General features: G+C 39.4%; 1 protein-coding gene across 1 annotated transcript in view; it reads left to right on the top strand.

Annotated features, from left to right (window-relative positions):
* Positions 1–18,047, top strand: part of ARHGEF33 (Rho guanine nucleotide exchange factor (GEF) 33) — a 66,556-nt gene that overhangs the window by 26,259 nt on the left and 22,250 nt on the right. The window contains exons 5-11 of the mRNA XM_014538492.1: positions 4,685–4,828; positions 8,564–8,728; positions 9,297–9,418; positions 11,338–11,480; positions 13,952–14,011; positions 15,057–15,281; positions 16,170–16,299. Coding sequence (XP_014393978.1) covers positions 4,685–4,828; positions 8,564–8,728; positions 9,297–9,418; positions 11,338–11,480; positions 13,952–14,011; positions 15,057–15,281; positions 16,170–16,299 — 989 coding nt within the window. The remainder of the gene's footprint in view (positions 1–4,684; positions 4,829–8,563; positions 8,729–9,296; positions 9,419–11,337; positions 11,481–13,951; positions 14,012–15,056; positions 15,282–16,169; positions 16,300–18,047) is intronic.

An 18,047-nucleotide genomic window follows, 5' to 3' on the forward strand; every position in this document is an offset into this window, starting at 1 on the left:
CACCCCTTACCAGGGCCCAGGCCAAGAAGAAGCCTACAACCGAGGGACGTACCCTTGACTGGAATCAAACCTGAGACACTTTGGTCTGCAGGCCAATGCTCTATCCATTGAGTCAAATTGGCTAGGGCCATTCTCACTGATTTTTAAGTGTCCTGGTAAATACATACAAAATAGACTGTTGGAAGGATTACAACAGAAGCATTGGTAAAATTCTATGAGATATGGGGGAAGGATGAGTTAATATTGACTGAAGGATGTAAACCAGGGGACAAGCTTATAATTTGGTAAGTGGATATGGGGAAGGATATTTTAGGCAGAGGAACTAGCTTGAACAAAGGCCTGGAAATGAGCCTTCACTCAATGCTGATTTGATGCCTCACTTGTCCAAAACCTTCCCTGCCCACCTCCCTCTGTTAATGTCTGACCTGTGTATGGCATTTGAATGAATGTGAGTATCTCTTTAAACTCAGGTATGATTTAAAGTCTATCACAGATTCTATGTAGGTCACTCCCTGAATGTTGGCTAAATATAGCTGTGGGGGTGGCCTCATTCTCTTATTGTATCACAAATCCAAGTGCATCTGTTCACAGTGGAACAAATGAAGCAGTGGAAGTGAAGTTGGTCTATATGACCTCTATGATGCTGTGATTATAACCCCATTCTTGTTTAAAAGAATGCTTTCTAAGCCCCAATTTGCTTACTCCAAGCAACATTTAACCAAGAGAAGATGGAGAAGTTAAAGAAGAAGAGGAAGAAGAAGGAGGGGAGCAGGGCAAGGTTACCTGTAATAGAATACAATCTACACTAAAATGGGAGAGCAAAATGTGAAATTTGAAGCACAATATGGCATTTCAATCACTTTATCTCCTTATTTAATTTTCTTGATAGAGCCCTCCATTCTTACATTATAGTAAATATTAACTTGTTTTTTTTATTGTTTATCTCTTTCTAGAATGTAAGCTCCAAGGGCAGGATTTAGTACATTTTGATTTCTGTTGTATTCTCAGCATTAAGTACAATACCTGGAATATAAAATATATTCAATAAATAATAGCTGAATGAATTAATGAATATCTGAAAAATGTGTATATTGCTTGGAGCCAAGAGGTCTAATGCAGTCATTCAATCTGGTACCAAATGGTGTTTGGAAATTGTCTGGTTCTATGGAAAAAAAGAATAGATCCTCACTTCATACCCTAATCAAAATAAACTCTAAAGTGTTTAAAGGGTTAAATATAAAAATCTACACTAAAAAAAAGAGAAACATGCAAATTGGTGTCCGCTATGCCCACCAGCCAATCAGAGCAACTATGCAAATTAACCCAACAAAGATGGCGGTTAATTTGCATATGCAGGCGCGGAGCGAAGACCGAAGGCTCTGGTCGGAGTGAAGACTGAAGACTGAAGAGGCTTGGCTTCTCCGCTGCGACAGCAGAGGAGCCAAGCCTTGCTGTGGCCGGAGGAGAGAAGACAAGGCTTCTCGGCTGCGGCTGGACCAAAGGCCTGGGTCCCAGGTGCCGAAGGAAAACCGGTGCTGGCAGCCAGGGGAAGGAAGGCCTATTGCGTGAATCTTTGTGCAACGGGCCTCTAGTAAAACCATAAAAGTTTAGCATTAGTGAATATTTGTTTCTGGATGTGAAATATTTAAGTGAAAAAGCACTAGAAGAAATCACAATGGAAAGGGTTAGAGTTCATCCACATAATAATTAAAATTTTTCCCAACATAAATATATTTTTAAAAAATTCAAAGGCAAATAAAAAAATTGGAAAATCCCTACTATTAACCCTTTGTAATATTTATATATTCATAGAAATTAATAAAAAAGGAAACTTCTGAGACCTCAGTAGAATATAGGCAAAGGACATAGACAATTTATCAAGGTAAAATTATAAATGTCTAATAAATAGGTTGAAGCTCAAAGAAACAGTGATTAAAACAAGGAGTATTATTGTTTTACTACCTAATTAGCAAATAATAAAATAATTACTAATATTTCAAAAAATATTTTTTATTGATTTCAGAGAGGAAGGGAGAGGTAGAGATAGAAACATCAATGATGACAGAGAATCATTGATCGGCTGTCTCCTGCACACCCCCTATTGGGGATTGAGCCCACAACCTGGCATGTGCCCTTGACTGGAATCGAACCCAGGACCCTTCAGTCCTCAGGCCAACACTCTATCCACTGAGCCAAACCAGCTAAGGACATAATATTTAGTTTTGATGAGTGTGCATAAATTGGCAGAAACTTCAATGAAAATTATTAGTTAAAATGTAGTAAAAATGTTAAAATGGTCATACCCCAGTTGGCTCTTTGTTTTTTGGAAGGACTTGACCTCCTTGATAAGAGTAAGAGATACAGAGACCCAAATCGAGTCACAGAATGTGCACTACCATCTCCCAGTTCATTCCAGGCAGAATTACTGCCAGGTCAGATGAGTTAGTGTGGATACACTGACAGCTCCTTGGCTCAGTATATTTCTTTTTATTTGAACTCAGATCTATTTCCTTTTCTCTCATCCTTTGTCCATTGTATGTAGCTCTCTCCAAATCCACCCCTCTCTCTTTTTCAGAGTCAGATTGTGTTGCTTCACTCTTGATTACTTTATTTTGCATATGGATTTTTAAATTATGATTACATTAACATGAGAAGTGGTGGGGGTGGTTCCACAGTTAAGGTAACAGATGTGTTAACTGCACAATTTAGTCCTTGTGCAACCATCACATTAATGATTTGAACTTCGACCTGTTTTTGGTTCACTGAAGCCTTAGGAATGTAAACACTGCAACTTCCTCCATTTATATTATGTTTCTTATCTTATTTGAGACATGTTTTTCTAAATATACTAATTTAGGATATTACACATGATACAGAATGTTTCTAAGAATATACAACCATATTATTATAACTTTCAAACCCTCTGGTCAAATATATTTTGTATATGTATTAATTGAATATACGATCTCTTTCCAAAACTAAATTTCCCTTTGGGTCAAATATGACCTAACATCCTTTAACTCATAGTAAATTTGTATTTAGAAATTTATCCTAAAGAAACAATCTAAAATACACACAAAGCTTTAAATAAAAAGCATATGTCAGCATTATTTATAATATTGAAAAGTTACAAACAACATAAATTTCCAACAAGGATAAATGGGTAGCTAAACTCTGGCATAACCATAGGATGGAATATCATGTAGTCATTAAAAATAGACATTTAAAAAATGAAGGATATGGGAAGGGGTTTATAAGAATGTTAAGCAAAAAGAAGGGGGCAGAATCAAAATATACCTGTAGTGTGATTTCAACCATATAAATATCTGCATTCAAATGCATTGGACAAAACAGAGGGAAATATGTCTAAACATGAATGGTTATATTGAAGTAATGAGATTTGGGGTGATTCTTTTTTTTTTCTTTTTCTCTGTAATGAAAATAATTTAAGAAAATGAATTATGTGCCAAAAGAACCTCCAATTGAAAAACTATGGGAACCAGTCCTACAATAATAGGTTTTATTATTTAAGTTGCCATTGAAAGTTTTATAGGATTTATAAGTCCTGTTTGAGTCTCAGTCTCTTTTTACCTTTGAGGAATATCTTCTAACCCTAGAGAAGTTAACTCTATTAGGCACCCAGGGATCAGTAAGATCAATTTCTGGCAAACCCGGCTTCATGTCAGTTTCAATAGTGCCCTGTAATGACTTTAAGGGTCAACTTCTGTAGGGAGTAGAGAGAAGTAGATTTGGGAAATTTACTCTCTTTTTTTTAAATAATGATTTTTTTATTATGAAAAATTGACATTCAGATGAGCCTGAAAAAATCATAGTGGGAAATTTACTCTTGACTTGCTCCCCACTTAGTGTTTTGTTTTTTTTTAAAATATATTTTTATTGATTTCAGAGAGGAAGGGAGAGGGAGAGAGAGATAGACACATCAATGTGAGAATCATTTATCGGCTGCTTCCTGCACACCCCACACTGGGGATTGAGCCTGCAACACAGGCATGTGCCCTGACCAGGAATTGAACTGTGACCTCTTGGTTCATAGGTCAATGCTCTACCACTAAGCCATGCCGGCCGGGCCCCACTTTGTGTTTTAAATCATCGCATTTCTGGGGATCAATAAAGAAGCCTAAAATTAGGGAGACAGAAGCTGGCAGAAAGACCATGTTTCTTCTGTAGCAATCCTGGTTAAGGGGAAGCCAAAACAATTACCTTGGCATGTGCTACTTCAAAGCACCTTGGCTTTTGCTCTTATAGAGCACTTAGTCAGGTGGTGTAGGAATTTGGCATGTCTTGAAGAAGTTTGCCAAATGTTGACATTCCTGAGTTTTCAGGGTTCTCAAGGCACAGGTCCAGTCCCCTGAATTTGCCTCATAGTAGGCTCTCTGAACTTGATAATGGGACAGAAAGGAAGGAGAAGTCTGTGTAAAAAACACACTGGAACAATGTGTATACTTTATGAAAATTTAGTTTGATGGATCTTTGGTGGAAAAGAAACTGGAAGATGTTGACTAAAACTCATCTTAGGAAGAGTTAAAACACACACACAACAGCAAGAGTTAAGCCAAGAAAATAAAGAAAACTGAGAAACAGAAATTAAGAGCAGGAAATAGAAAGAATTCGAACTCCTCTCCCCTATTTCTTTAAGCCTAAGATGCCCTCTGTGGTACCCTAGGCTTCGAAGTACAAGTCTTCCCTGAACCTGACTCCAGTGGGAGCCCGCCTTCAGCGGCAGGATGGAGGGATCATAACCTCTCTAGAGCAGCTTCATGAAAAAATCAACGAGATGAGCAACGTGTTCAACTCGCTGGAGAACAAGGTAGACACCCATTTCTAAACCTTGGGGTGGGCTGAGGGCTGTCAAATAAGAAAGCTGAAGAGAGAGCAGAGTAAAAGATATAAGTCCATGTCTTCAGAGTATTTTTTATTCACAAATGAATGGCCAGCTGGCCCTGGAAAACCAGTCAGTAGCAACTAAAGATACCAAGGGCCCTAACCGGTTTGGCTCAGTGGATAGAGCGTTGGCCTGCAGACTGAAAGGTCCCAGGTTCGATTCCGGTCAAGGGCATGTACCTGGGTTGCGGGCACATCCCCAATAGGGACTGTGCACGAGGCAGCTGGTCGATGTTTCTCTCTCATCGATGTTTTTAACTCTCTATCCCTCTCCCTTCCTCTCTGTAATAAATCAATAAAATATATTAAAAAAAAAAAGATACCAAGGGCCCAAGCATCCTAAAAGGGACAGGCTGTGTCAGGGGTGTGACTGCGCTCACTATGGCATCGCTCCCTGGCTGGTCACTGGTTGTGGAGCTATATCTAAAATAGTAGTGTTGCTTCAGTGGCAGGTATCTAATGGGCTCAAAGTAATATATGTGAAGGAAAATGGCTCACAGCTCAAAATGGTTTCACAATTCCCAAAGTCCCTATATAACCTGTCAGAGAAAATTTTTGATAGTTTTTAATTTTTCGAGAGCTAGGGTTCTACAGGTGAGGAAAAATCCTTCTGTTGTCTTTTGGCTCCTGGGGAAACTCCATGAATCCACCTACGAGAGTAGTGATCATGACACCTATTTCTGTCAGATACTGGTTCCCTCCGTTTTTCAAGCAGGACACCTGAGTGAATTTCAGAGCACCTGCATGAATGCTAGGTTTTCTTCCTTCAGTTTTAAAACTTGCATACATTTTGCTTTGATATTATATAGCTGTGGATTTTGCTTATTTTGCTCACAGATGAATTTACATAATGAGAATTACCAGATCAAAAGTAGTTGATCTGGAGATTTAATCCATCATGATGACTGCATTAGGACATGTGCTAAAATCCATCACAAAGATTAAATAAAATTTAAATGATTGGAATAAAAAGCAGATTGCTCATATTGTTTCCCAAACACTTGACAGGTCTGGCTTTTTTCTCTCTGAATGATCTCTTTGGTTCCTCTCATTTTTCCCTACTCCCAGCCCTCGAAAGAAACCTTTGTGAACCACAAAATGCTATACTTTAGAAAAGTGGTGTACTTATAACTAAGTCAGTTTATAGTGGGAAGTGCAAGTTGGAACCATTTAGACAACCAGATTCTAAAATGTTTAGAAATACACATTTGAAGGAATTTTGTTCAAGTACCTTTAAAATTAGAATACTTGCCCTAGCTGGTTTGGCTCAGTGGATAGAGCATTGGCCTGCAGACTGAAGGGTCCTGGGTTCAATTCTGGTCAAGGGCACATGCCCAGGTTTCGGGGTCAATCCCCAGTAGGGGGCATGCAGGAGGCAGCCAATCAATGATTCTCCCTCATCATTGATGTTTCTCTCTCTCCCTCTCCCTCCCTGAAGTCAATAAAAAATGTTAAAAAAATAAAGTTAGAATACTTGGTGGCTATCTTAATTATAGAACAAATCTTCTAAAAATGTCTGTTTTACAGAGAGATCTGGAGCTAAGAGTTCCTCTACTTAGCAGAGTATAAGATTATACATGTCAAGAAAGTAATGTTATCTTATAAAGTTATTGTCTGTTGGAAATGCTTATTTTTTAACCAAGATTTAATGTACATTTACTCTTAACACATGGAACATATAAAGAGTTCATACTGAATAAATGGTATTCATTTAGTCAAAAAAGGTAAAAAGGAGGAATTTACATCAAGTTTTAGCTACATTGTTTGAAATACAAATATGCAGATTTTATCACTGAAAAAAATCTCAATTGTGTTTCTTCATCAGGAACTTTGGAAATGCTTTTTCATTTGTTCAATAAATAAAACTCAACTTTAGAAGTGCTCCATTTTCTCCACACTTGTTTGTGCTTAACTTAAAACAAACACTTAATTGTTGAAAGTATTATATATGTCCCCCTTTTTTCCCCATTGACCCCTTCTAACCCGCTCTCACCTCTCACCCCAGGCCTTTACCACACTACTGTCTGTGTCCATGGGTTATGCATATATGCATACAAGTTCTTTGGCTGATCTCTTCCCACTCACCACCCACGCCCGCCTTCCCTCTGAGATTCCACAGTCTGTTCCATGCTTCTATGTCTCTGGATCTATTTTGACCATCAGTTTATTTTGTTCATTAGACATGTGATACTTGTCTTTCTCTGACTGGCTTACAGTATTTTACTTAGCATAGTACTTTCCAGGTCCATACCACCCTAGACACGCCTGATCTTATCTGTGCTTAACTTTTTGATTTGCCACTTAAAAGGGGAGAATTAAAATTTCTTAAACACCTTCAATGTACCTAGCATGTACTAGGACAGGCACCTTACCTACATTTATTCATTTTAGTATCAAAACAGCCTTGTGAAATAGGTGTTGTGATGGTTATTTTATGGATGAGGAAACTGCTACAAAGAGGTTAACCAACTTGCCTAAGATCTTAGTACTTGTGGGAAAGTGCTAAGATTTATACCCTATCTGACTCCAATATTGATCCCCGTTTCATGTGTGGAAGTTGACAATAGAAGTCCAATGTGTGCACTGCAACATGACCAGACTTGACTGCAGAAGATGAATTATATCACTATCAACAACATGCTGAGCTCCGACCGTTGTAAATACTTCTGTGCCTTCCTTAAAGCATACTGCCCCTGAAAATACTATTATTTCCTTTTTCATGCTATCACTCAAAAATTTAAAAAAAGTCTTCACTTTTAAAGAAATTCTCAGATATGTTTAGTTATCACCCTTTTTATCATTTAATTTTTTAAGGAAATAACTAAATTTCTTCATCTTCTCCTAACAACCAAGATATGACCTATCCTTTTTCTCATGGAATTCGAAGAGGTACAGGACCAAGACTGTTTTTCAAGTAAATCTTATTTTTTTTAAAATACTTTTTTTTTATTGATTTCAGAAAGGGAGAGAGAGAGAGAAATATCAGTGAAGAGAGAATCATTGACTGGCTGCCTCCTGCATGCCCCACACTGGAGATTCAGCCCTCAACCCAGGCATGTGCCCTGACCAGGAATTGAACAGTAACCTCCTGGTTCATAGGTCAACGCTCAACCACTGAACCACACTGGCTGGGCTCAAGTAAATCTCATTTTAATCAAAGGTGTTAGAATACATAAGTAGCTTATAGGTGCACTTGTAAAATTAATTATTTGCGTGCTTTCTTGTCACTATCAAGCAGCAGCATGTGCTGTATAAAAAAGACCTTCTTTTCCCTAGATCAGGGGTGGGGAATCTTTTTTCTGCCAAGGGTCATTTGGATATTTATAACATAATTTGTGGAGCATACAAAATTATGAACTTAAAAATTAGCCTGCTATATTTGGTCAAACATTTAATTAACTCACCCCTAATGTCTTGGTAGGGCCAGACAAAATGATTTCACAGGCTTCATATGGCTTGCGGGCCAGATGTTCCCCATCCCTGCCCTAGATGCATGGGGCCAAGATTGCCTTAAGTTATCCAAACTTTAGTGTAACAGGAAATGTGGTCTGTAAATTTTCAAAAGCCTGGTTTCTCAAACAAAAAGAAAAATTCAAAAGGTCAATGGTGCTATTTATAATTCTTTATAGTAAACTGAATTCACTCTTTGTGTATTATTTAGTTGCAGGCCCTGGCCTCTGAACTCAAAACTGGTTTCACAGAAGCAATGCAAGAACTGTCAAGAATTCAACATGGAGAATATGCTTTGGAAGAAAAGGTTAAGACCTGCAAATGTTCCATGGAAGAAAAAGTTACTGAGATGAAGAATTCATTAAACTATTTCAAAGTAGGCCCCCCTCTTCTATTTCACTGCTGAAGAAAGATCCTTGGTCTTGGTTACACAAGAAGAAAACTTACCTTTTCACATAGCAGCCAAATAGAAGAATATTCCCTCTATCCCATTCACGAATTATCATGGAAAAATATATATTTTAGGCTTTTCTTTTTTTTTTAAATATATTTTATTGATTTTTTAAAGAGAGGAAGGGAGAGGGATAGAGAGTCAGAAACATCGATGAGAGAGAGAAACATCGATCAGCCGCCTCCTGCACACTCCCCACTGGGGATGCGCCCGCAACCAAGGTACATGCCCTTGACCGGAATCGAACCTGGGACCCTTGAGTCCGCAGGCCGATGCTCTATCCGCTGAGCCAAACCGGCCAGGGCTAGGCTTTTCTTTTTTGGATCTTTGTGTTAAAATTAGAGGCCACAGAAGTAAAATTTTCATCTCTCATCCATTGATTGATTCATTCATTCAACAAATATGTATTAAAAGCTTACTGTATACTAGATACTATATTATGTATTTTTAGCCCATATGCCAGATTAAGTGCATACTGATGCTTACTTTTTAGGAAGAGCTGAGCAATGCCATGTCAATGATCCAGGCAATCACTTCCAAACAAGAAGAGATGCAACAGAAAATTGAACAGCTTCAACAGGAGAAGCGAAGAGAATCTCGAAAAGTGAAAGCCAAGTGAGTTTTCTACAAAAAATTGACCAAAGGCAAAGCTGTAAGTGATGACTTTACAGAGACACCAAGAACACCTTCCTCACTATCAGTATATAGCTAGCTGGCCACTGGGATCTATGGGTCAGCATCTGATAGAGTCATAAAAGTTGGTTAATACTAAGAATTGATGGTTACTATTAAATGGAAATGCACGTAATAGGCAGTAAAATGAAAATGGTATAAAATGGCATGTAGAATTTTATTTCAACTATAAAATAACAGCTAAAAAGATTTTATTTTTTAAATATATTTTTATTGATTTCAGAGAGGAAGGGAGAGGGAGAGAGAGATAGAAACATCAATGATGAGAGAGAATCATTGATTGCTGCCTCCTGCATGCCCCACACTGGGGCTTGAGCCCACAACCCAGGTATGTGCCCTGACTAGGACTCAAACCGTGACCTCCCGGTTCATAGTTCAACACTAAACCACTGAGCCATGTAGGCCAGGCAAGACATATTTTAAAATAACGATTGTTGTGTTAAGATGGGAGGGTCACCAGTGATTTTCTTTTTATATTAGTTTTCTAAAATTTCTCTAATGCTATTGTTTTCTTCTACCATGGAAAATAAGTTTATATTAAACAACTAGAGGTCTGGTGCACAAAATTCATACACAGGTAGGGTCCCTCGGCCTGGCTGGCGATCAGGGCCAATCAGGGCCTATTGGGCCCCTCCAGCTGCTGGACGGGGCCTCCCTTCCCTGGCTGCCGGCTACCGGCCAGGGCCTTCTTTCATTCCGTGCCACCCCCTGGTAGTCAGCACACTTCATAGTGAGCGATAGAACTCATGGACTCCCAGTCAAACTTCTGCGAGGACACTCTGCATATTAGCCTTTTACATATATAGACTAGAGGCGTGGTGCACGAAATTCGTGCACAGGGATGGGGGTCCCTCAACCTGGCCTGCAACAACGCCAGCGTTCCTCGCCCTGCCCTCTGGCCTGAGGCCCCTCCCCTCCCTCTGTGCAGCTGGGGCGTAGACACTGGGCTCGCATTGCCCAGGCGACACTGCCAGCGTCCTGCCCCGGCCACTATGGGTGCAGCCTTCTTTGTCGCAGAGTGATGGTTAATTTGCATATTACTCTTTTATTAGATAGGATACCTCAACCATGTTGACTCACGTAGTTTCACCACTAAACATACATAATCTTTATTGTTATACTAGAGGCCCAGTGCACGATATTTGTGCACTGGGGGAGGGAGGAGGTGTCCCTCAGCCTGGCCTGCGCCCTCTCGTTGTCCGGGACCCCCCGAGGGGTCCTTAGTGCTGCCATGGAGACAGGAGAGGCTCCTGCCACTGCTGCTGCGCTTGCCAGCTGTGAGCCCAGTGTTGAGCAGCGCTCCCCTGTGGGAGCACACTGACCACCAGGGGGCAGCTCCTGCATTGAGTGTCTGCCCCCTGGTGGTCAGTGCGCATCATAGCGACTGGTTGTTCCGTCTATTTGCATATTAGGGTTTTATTATATAGGATGTTTTTAATAGCATCAAATTTAAACTAGAAATATGGCAATAACATCTGTGTGGCTCTGGAGAATGGCTAATTGTTTTCAGCTGAAGACCTTCTGTCTCCTGGTACCATTGTGTTGCTTTGTTAAATGAATGTAAATCATCCTAAGCAAATTGTCACCACTGCAAACTCTATAAAGACCCTGATGACAGGGAAGCCAGTAACAGAGAAATAAGAATGTAGATATTACAATTAGGTGATTTATAGATATTTAAAATTTTTTCTTCAACTTTGGTGATGAATTAAGTTGTTAGTGTTTGACCATTGTTAATTTTATATGGTTCAACACAATAACTTAGAAATTTTCTTGAATTATTCTGAACTGAATCTCTTCCGAACCCACCAGGTATTAAGACCTTTTGCTTCCTTTCCTAGGAAAACTCAAAAAGAAGAACATGGCTCACAGGCTGGGCCTGCTCAAGCACAAGGAAGTCCTTTCCGTTCAATCAATATCCCTGAGCCTGTTCTTCCAAGTGAAGACTTCACAAACCTCTTGCCTTCTCAGGCCTATGAAAAAGGTACAGCTCACAAATCATATTGAATTAGCCACGAATTTTTCTCCTTGATTCTGAGGGCTTAAGTAATCATCAGAATGGGCCTAAGGCCTGCATCCTTGTTAGAGGAAAATGGTGTATTGCTTAGAATTTTCCCTCTTGCATCTGGAATTTAAAAGAATCCAGAGGATCTGAGAAATCAGGAGAGTCTGCCTAATTTAAAAATGTTTTCTTTTTTGGGAAAATACTGGGTGTTTTGAATTTCAAATGGACCAGAGATACTTTGTTGTACAACCATAAGAAGGAAAATGTTTAAAAAATTACTCTAATAAATCGTTTTATTTCCCATATTACTTTCTCAATCCTTGTCTCTCTGCATAGACATTTTAAAGTAGCTATATTCTTAGCATGGATAAAACTGTGTTCTGCTTCTTTTTCAGCAAAGGTTTCACTGACATGAGAAAGATATATCTGCCCTAACTGCAGGCAGTGCCCTCATGCAATCTAACTCTGTACTTCTCTTTTTCTGGAAAACCAGAGCTGGTGCTGTCTGTGGGCTGAAACAGTCACAGCCACATCCCTGTCCTGAGAGATGTTAGAACAGATAATAGAAATTGTAGTTGGGCAGCACTGAAGAAACTGGCATTCCAAGGGATGTCCGCAGACATCGGTTAGGGACCTGTGTTTAACTCAGGAAAAGAAACAAAACAAAAAATGATTGATACTTCTTTGTATCCTCAACAAAATCTAGCAAAGCACCTACAGGAGAATGAATGTAGATATTAAGAATGTTTAGGTGAATTTTCTTTTCTTTTGGTTGTATGTAGAAAGCCTCCAAAAGAGGCTCAGTGACTTCTCAACCAATTGTAAAGTCTTCAATTGGCTTAATGAACAATTTGGCTCATATATTCAATGGCAATATATGTGTTTTGAATAACTGAATTTAAAAATCTAAATCAAATGGCTTTTAATCAATATAAACTTTAAAGTACAGATTTGCTTTTTAAAATTTTTTTATCCACTTGAGCAGTTATTTTACTTTTTTTTTTCTTTCTATTTTTTGAGCAGTTATTTTAGAGATGGATAGGGGCAGCCTGGGAAAACTCACTTGATCCATCTGGGATGTGGGTTTATGGTAGGTGGCTCTATATTCTTTGCTCTATGTCATGAAGAGCATGACATAAAAGATGGTCTTGTTAGGGGAGATTACAGGAGGGGCTTGGAATGTAGAGGTCAGGTCAATGCCAGGTCTGGGGCAACTGAACATTTTCACAAGAGAAATGATTAGAAATTATATTTGTAAAGTGTCCAGATGGATTTAAATGAGCTATTTAATGGCAACTCCTCCTTCCTTCACTGTTGTGTAGGCATGGCTTATATAACATAGTTTATCCTACCAAGTTGCCGCAAAAATTTGGGGATAATATGTCATAATAAGATATTATGTATTGGTGGTAGGTTATGTTAAACTCAAGATCAAAAGACTAAACTTTCAGAAAGGATTGACTTACCCACTGTTAGCTATAATACAGTACCCCCAAATTCAGTAGCTTAAAATAGCAAACATTCATTATGTCACAGTTTCTCTGAGTCAGGAATATATATACAGCTAAGCTGGGTGCCTCTGGCTCAGCTAAGCTGAGGTTGCAGTCAAGCTGTTGGCTATACCCACTCATCCTTCCTTCTATCCATTCATCCATCCATTCATCCACCCCAGGCATTGATTTAAATGATGGGATATAGTAATGAACAAAACAACAAAAATTCCTGCCCTCATGGAGAACTGGTTCTGAAGGAAACAGACAATGAACAAGATAAATAAAATACATAATACGTTAGATAGTGACGAGGAGAAAATAAAGAAACATAGGTGTAATTTTATAGTGTGTACCAGGAAAAGACCTGAAGGAAGTGAGGAAGTTAGCTATGATACTGAGGGAAAGAAAGGGAACAGCCACTACTGTTATGGGTTGGCTCAACCTACCCCATAACACTACCAATAGGAGATGCAGTTTTTTCTTTTTAAAAGAAAGGGAACAGCAGGCAGGGAAGAAGGGCAGATATTTTAGGGTCTTAAAATCATTACACAGTCTTTGGCTTTTGCACTAACATGGGAAGCCATCAGAGGGCTAAGCAGAGGAACGACAGGATCTGACATATTTTAACAGCACCATTCTGACTCCTCTCACTACCCTCTTCACCATCAGTTAAGCAATAATTTAGCTCTTACTGTGTGTCAGGTACCACTTTAAGCAGCTTACAAATATTAACTGATTTAATACTTATGGTAGACTATGAGGTAAGTACCACTATTACATCTTTTTACAAATGGGAAAATAGCACTTGTCACATATTGTGTGTTTTTTTCCCACTGCTCTGTCTCCCCCAGAAAAAAAGTGAATTCTGTGAGTCTGTCCCTAGTGCCTAGCTCATAGAAGATGCCCAGTCCATGTTAGTGGAATGAATACTGATTGAAGGCTTTCCTTTCTCTGCAGCCCAAGAGTCCAGATCCATGCATATAGGAGAGAGTAATGTGAAGGGAATGATGGGTCCTGGTAAGTGGCTCTTCTTTTTTCTTCTAGCAATTCCATCCTTTCCCTTTTTTCACCTCCCCTGCTTTTACTCCCTCAGTGCCAAATCAGGCATTAAAGAACTCAGGCAAAATGAAGCATACTGGTTATTAAGATTCCGAGACATATGTTGGAGTAGATCAGTGACTCAATTAAACCCAAGAACAGAGAAGGGGTGGGGAAGTTTAAGATCAAACCAGTATTCTTGATTCTTTCTGACTCCTTTCAATTACAGTACGGATGAGTTAACATTAACTGAGAACTCACAGGTGTATGTAGCATGACATAGTTGTATATGAACACACATTTTACAGTTTACTTCAGCGATTTTCAACCTTTTTCATATCATGGCACACACAAACTAATTACTAAAATTCTGCTGTACACCAAAAAATATATTTTGCCTAACAAAAAATAGATATAATTTTATTCATTCACACAGATTGGCTATTGTTGGGTTGGCTATTATCATTTTTTTTATTTAACAATTTAATGGAAAAAGAGGTCAGGTATTGCATGTTTTAAAAATTCGTGTGGCACACTGGTTGAAAATCACTGGTTTACTTCATTAAAAAGTTATTTACTTAATAGACAAGTCACCCAAGTTTTATAACTTATTTCATCTTCCCTCACTCACTTACTCCTTCCTTTCTGCAACTTACCATCATCAGGGCCAAGGGGGACAAGTTCCAAAAGCTGACACTGTCTTTGGCCCTTTCCGTCTCTTTCCGTACTTTCTTCCCAGTGCTGCAGGTACCTGATGTGCTCACCTGAAAGGAAGCAGTATGAGTCAATACATACTATACAAATTAAAATTATTTTATAAATTTATCTTTAAAAACTTATTTAGTAGAGACTATGTATAAAGAGTAGAAGTTGTATAGACCAGAAGCAGAGAGAGGTGATCCTTTGCAACTGTGGAGACTTTTAATCCTTAGTTAATATTTCATCCCAGGAGCATGATATTTAAGAATTAGTAACAAATACAATTTAAAAAAATCAGATCTTGATGGCAAGTGTTATTTTTCAGGAATGAACCCAACGACTCCAGAAGCAGAAGAAAACCTCAAGCCTTGCCTCACAGCCGATATTCAGTCTAAGGGCCATGTGCCATCCGGCGTGTGGAGGCAGCCGAAGGATGGGAAAGAATGGGGCGAGGAATATGTCACAAAAGACCACCCAGATAAACTCAAGGAAGTTGGCCAGGGCAGACATAGTTCCTTGGAAAATGTTTTATGTGAAACTTCTTTAGCTGGTAAGCCCCAAGGGGGAATGCAGGCTGAAATTTTAAAGAACACGATGACCGAAGGGCTAGAATACTTGTAATTTAGATTCAGTGGACATATGAGACTGCCTCGTATATGATTTCCTTTCCAGATGAACTAGACAAAGCCTTATAGAGGTCACAATGGCCAGCTGGGACTACCACCTTGATTCTGGGTATCCACTCATTTAAAAAATATATATTTTTACTGCCTGGCCAATGTGGCTCAGGGGGTGAGCATCCACACATGAACCAGCAGGCTATGGTTCGATTCCCAGTCAGGGCACATGCCTGGGTTTCAGGCTTAATCCTCAGTAGTGGTCTTGCAGGAGGCAGCCAATTGATTCTCTCTCATCATTGATGTTTCTCTCTCTCTCTCCCTCCTTCTCTGAAATCAAATATATTTTGAAATGTATTTTTTATTGATTTTTAAAAAATATATATTTTATTGATTTTTTACAGAGAGGGAGGGAGAGGGTTAGAGAGTTAGAAACATCAATGAGAGAGAAACATCGATCAGCTGCCTCCTGCACACCCCCTACTGGGGATGTGCCCGCAACCAAGGTACATGCCCTTGACTGGAGGAACCGAACGGACCCTTCAGTCCACAGGCCGACGCTCTATCCACTGAACCAAATCGGCCAGGGCTTATTGATTTTTTTAAGGGAGAAGGAGGGAGAAAAAATATATCTTTTTGCACTATGAACCGTAACCTCCTGGTTCATGAGTCAAAGCTCAACCACTGAGCAACACCAGCTGGGCAATGTTGAGCATCTTTTCATATGCTTATTGCTTTCAATATCTTTGTATTGCTTTTATCATTTGATAGGGTTTTGGGGAGAAGTGGTTAACAATTCCTTCCTTGGTTTGCTTTTAAAGCTAAAAGACAGACTGTGGCTCTGGAACTGCTTGAATCAGAAAGAAAATACGTCATTAACATCTCTCTGATCCTGAAGATCAAGGCAACATTCCAGGGGTCAGATGGAAAGAGGAATTCCAAAGAGAGAAGGTATCCATGTATTCATTGCCTTTGCTTTTGAGATTGGTTAAGATTTAAGGTAAGTGTTTACTATTTCCACTTTGGGAATTCTGGGACCTGTAAAGAGTTCCTGAAATAGTCTTTGAAAAGAGAATATGCAGCGACAGGAAGTAACCTCTGGTTTTCTAAGCTTTTTCCGGAAGCCTCCATGTGTACTTTAAATAGATCAGTTGAATGAGATACAGAACAGAATGAGAGCATTCCTCTTCCCTATTGGTGTTTTTCCCCATGCAAAACTGAGAATAAATTTATTAACATTAACTACATTTCCTATAAAAATTGTAAGCTTTCTGCACGTTCTACCCCCGTGGGAAAGTGAGTAGAGTGTGAAAATCACACACACCATAACTACAATCTGACACTCAAACCTGAGGTTGTCACGTCTTCTCAAGTCTATAAAACTTCAGGTTTTCCTAGAAAAAAGCACAGTGCTCAAAAGCCTCTTCAGCCTGTTTCAAGGCATCCCTGCCCCTCACTGGAAGGGCTGGAAGCTGCAGAGGCAGGGCTATTAGCAGAGAAGCCTGAGTGGGGCTTGTGGGCTGTTGCTCATTTGTTGGAGGATCACAGAAGTTGGGGTTCTTGGCTTTTTCTGGTCTGATTCACGCAGATAGAGAGAGCCACAGCCTCAGGATCAGTCTTGTATGAACATTTTTTTTGAGGAGGAGGGGGGTCAGCTCCATAGGATTGCCAATTAGCCTTACAAGCTGAACTTCAGGGCCACATCCACCAAGAACTCAGGTTGTATGGTGCAGGTCACCACCAGATGGCACGTATTTTTTTTCTTTTTAAATTCTTTATTGTTTAAAGTATTACATATGTCTCCTTTTTCCCCCATTGACCTTCCCCCAGCCGCTCCCACCCCTCAGCACATGCCCTTATCCCCCCTACTGTGTCCGTTGGTTATGCTTATATGCGTATTTGCAAGTCCTTTGATTGACCTCTTACCCCCACCCCCCCCCACCACCACCCTGCCTTCCCTCTGAGGTTGGACGGTCTATTTGATGCTTCTTATCTCTGGATCTATTTTGTTCATCAGTTTATGTTGTTCATTATATTCCACAAATGAGTGAGATCATATGATATTTATCTTTCTCCAACTGGCTTATTTTGCTTAGCATAATGCTCTCCAGGTCCATCCATGCTGTTGCAAGTGGTAAGAGTTCTTTCTTTTTTACAGCAGCATTGTATTCCGTTGTGTAAATGTACCAGTTTTTTTAATCCACTCATCTGTTAATGGGCACTTAGGCTGTTTCCAAATCTTAGCTATTGTAAATTATGCTATGAACATAGGGGTGTAAATATCCTTTCTGATGGGTATTTCTGATTTCTTGGGATATATTCCTAGAAGTGGGGTTACTGGGTCAAATGGGAGTTCCATTTTTAATTTTGAGGAAAGTCCATACTGTTTTCCACAGTGGCTGCACCAGTCTTGCATTCTCACCAGCAGTGCACGAGGGTTCCTTTTTCTCTGCATCATCGCCGGCACTTGTTGTTTGTTGATTTGTTGATGATAGCCATTCTGACAGGTGTGAGATGGTACCTCATTGTTGTTTTGATTTGCATCTCTCAGATGATTAGTGACCTTGAGCATGTTTTCATATGTCTCCTGGCCTCTTTCAAAAAGTGTCTATTTAGGTCCTTTGCCCATTTTTTGATTGGATTGTTTATCTTCCTTTTGTTAAGTTGTATGAGTTCCCTGTAAATTTTGGAGATTAAAC

The sequence above is a fragment of the Myotis brandtii genome, unplaced genomic scaffold (genome assembly GCF_000412655.1).
Source record: "Myotis brandtii unplaced genomic scaffold, ASM41265v1 scaffold191, whole genome shotgun sequence".
NCBI classification, from domain to species: domain Eukaryota; kingdom Metazoa; phylum Chordata; class Mammalia; order Chiroptera; family Vespertilionidae; genus Myotis; species Myotis brandtii.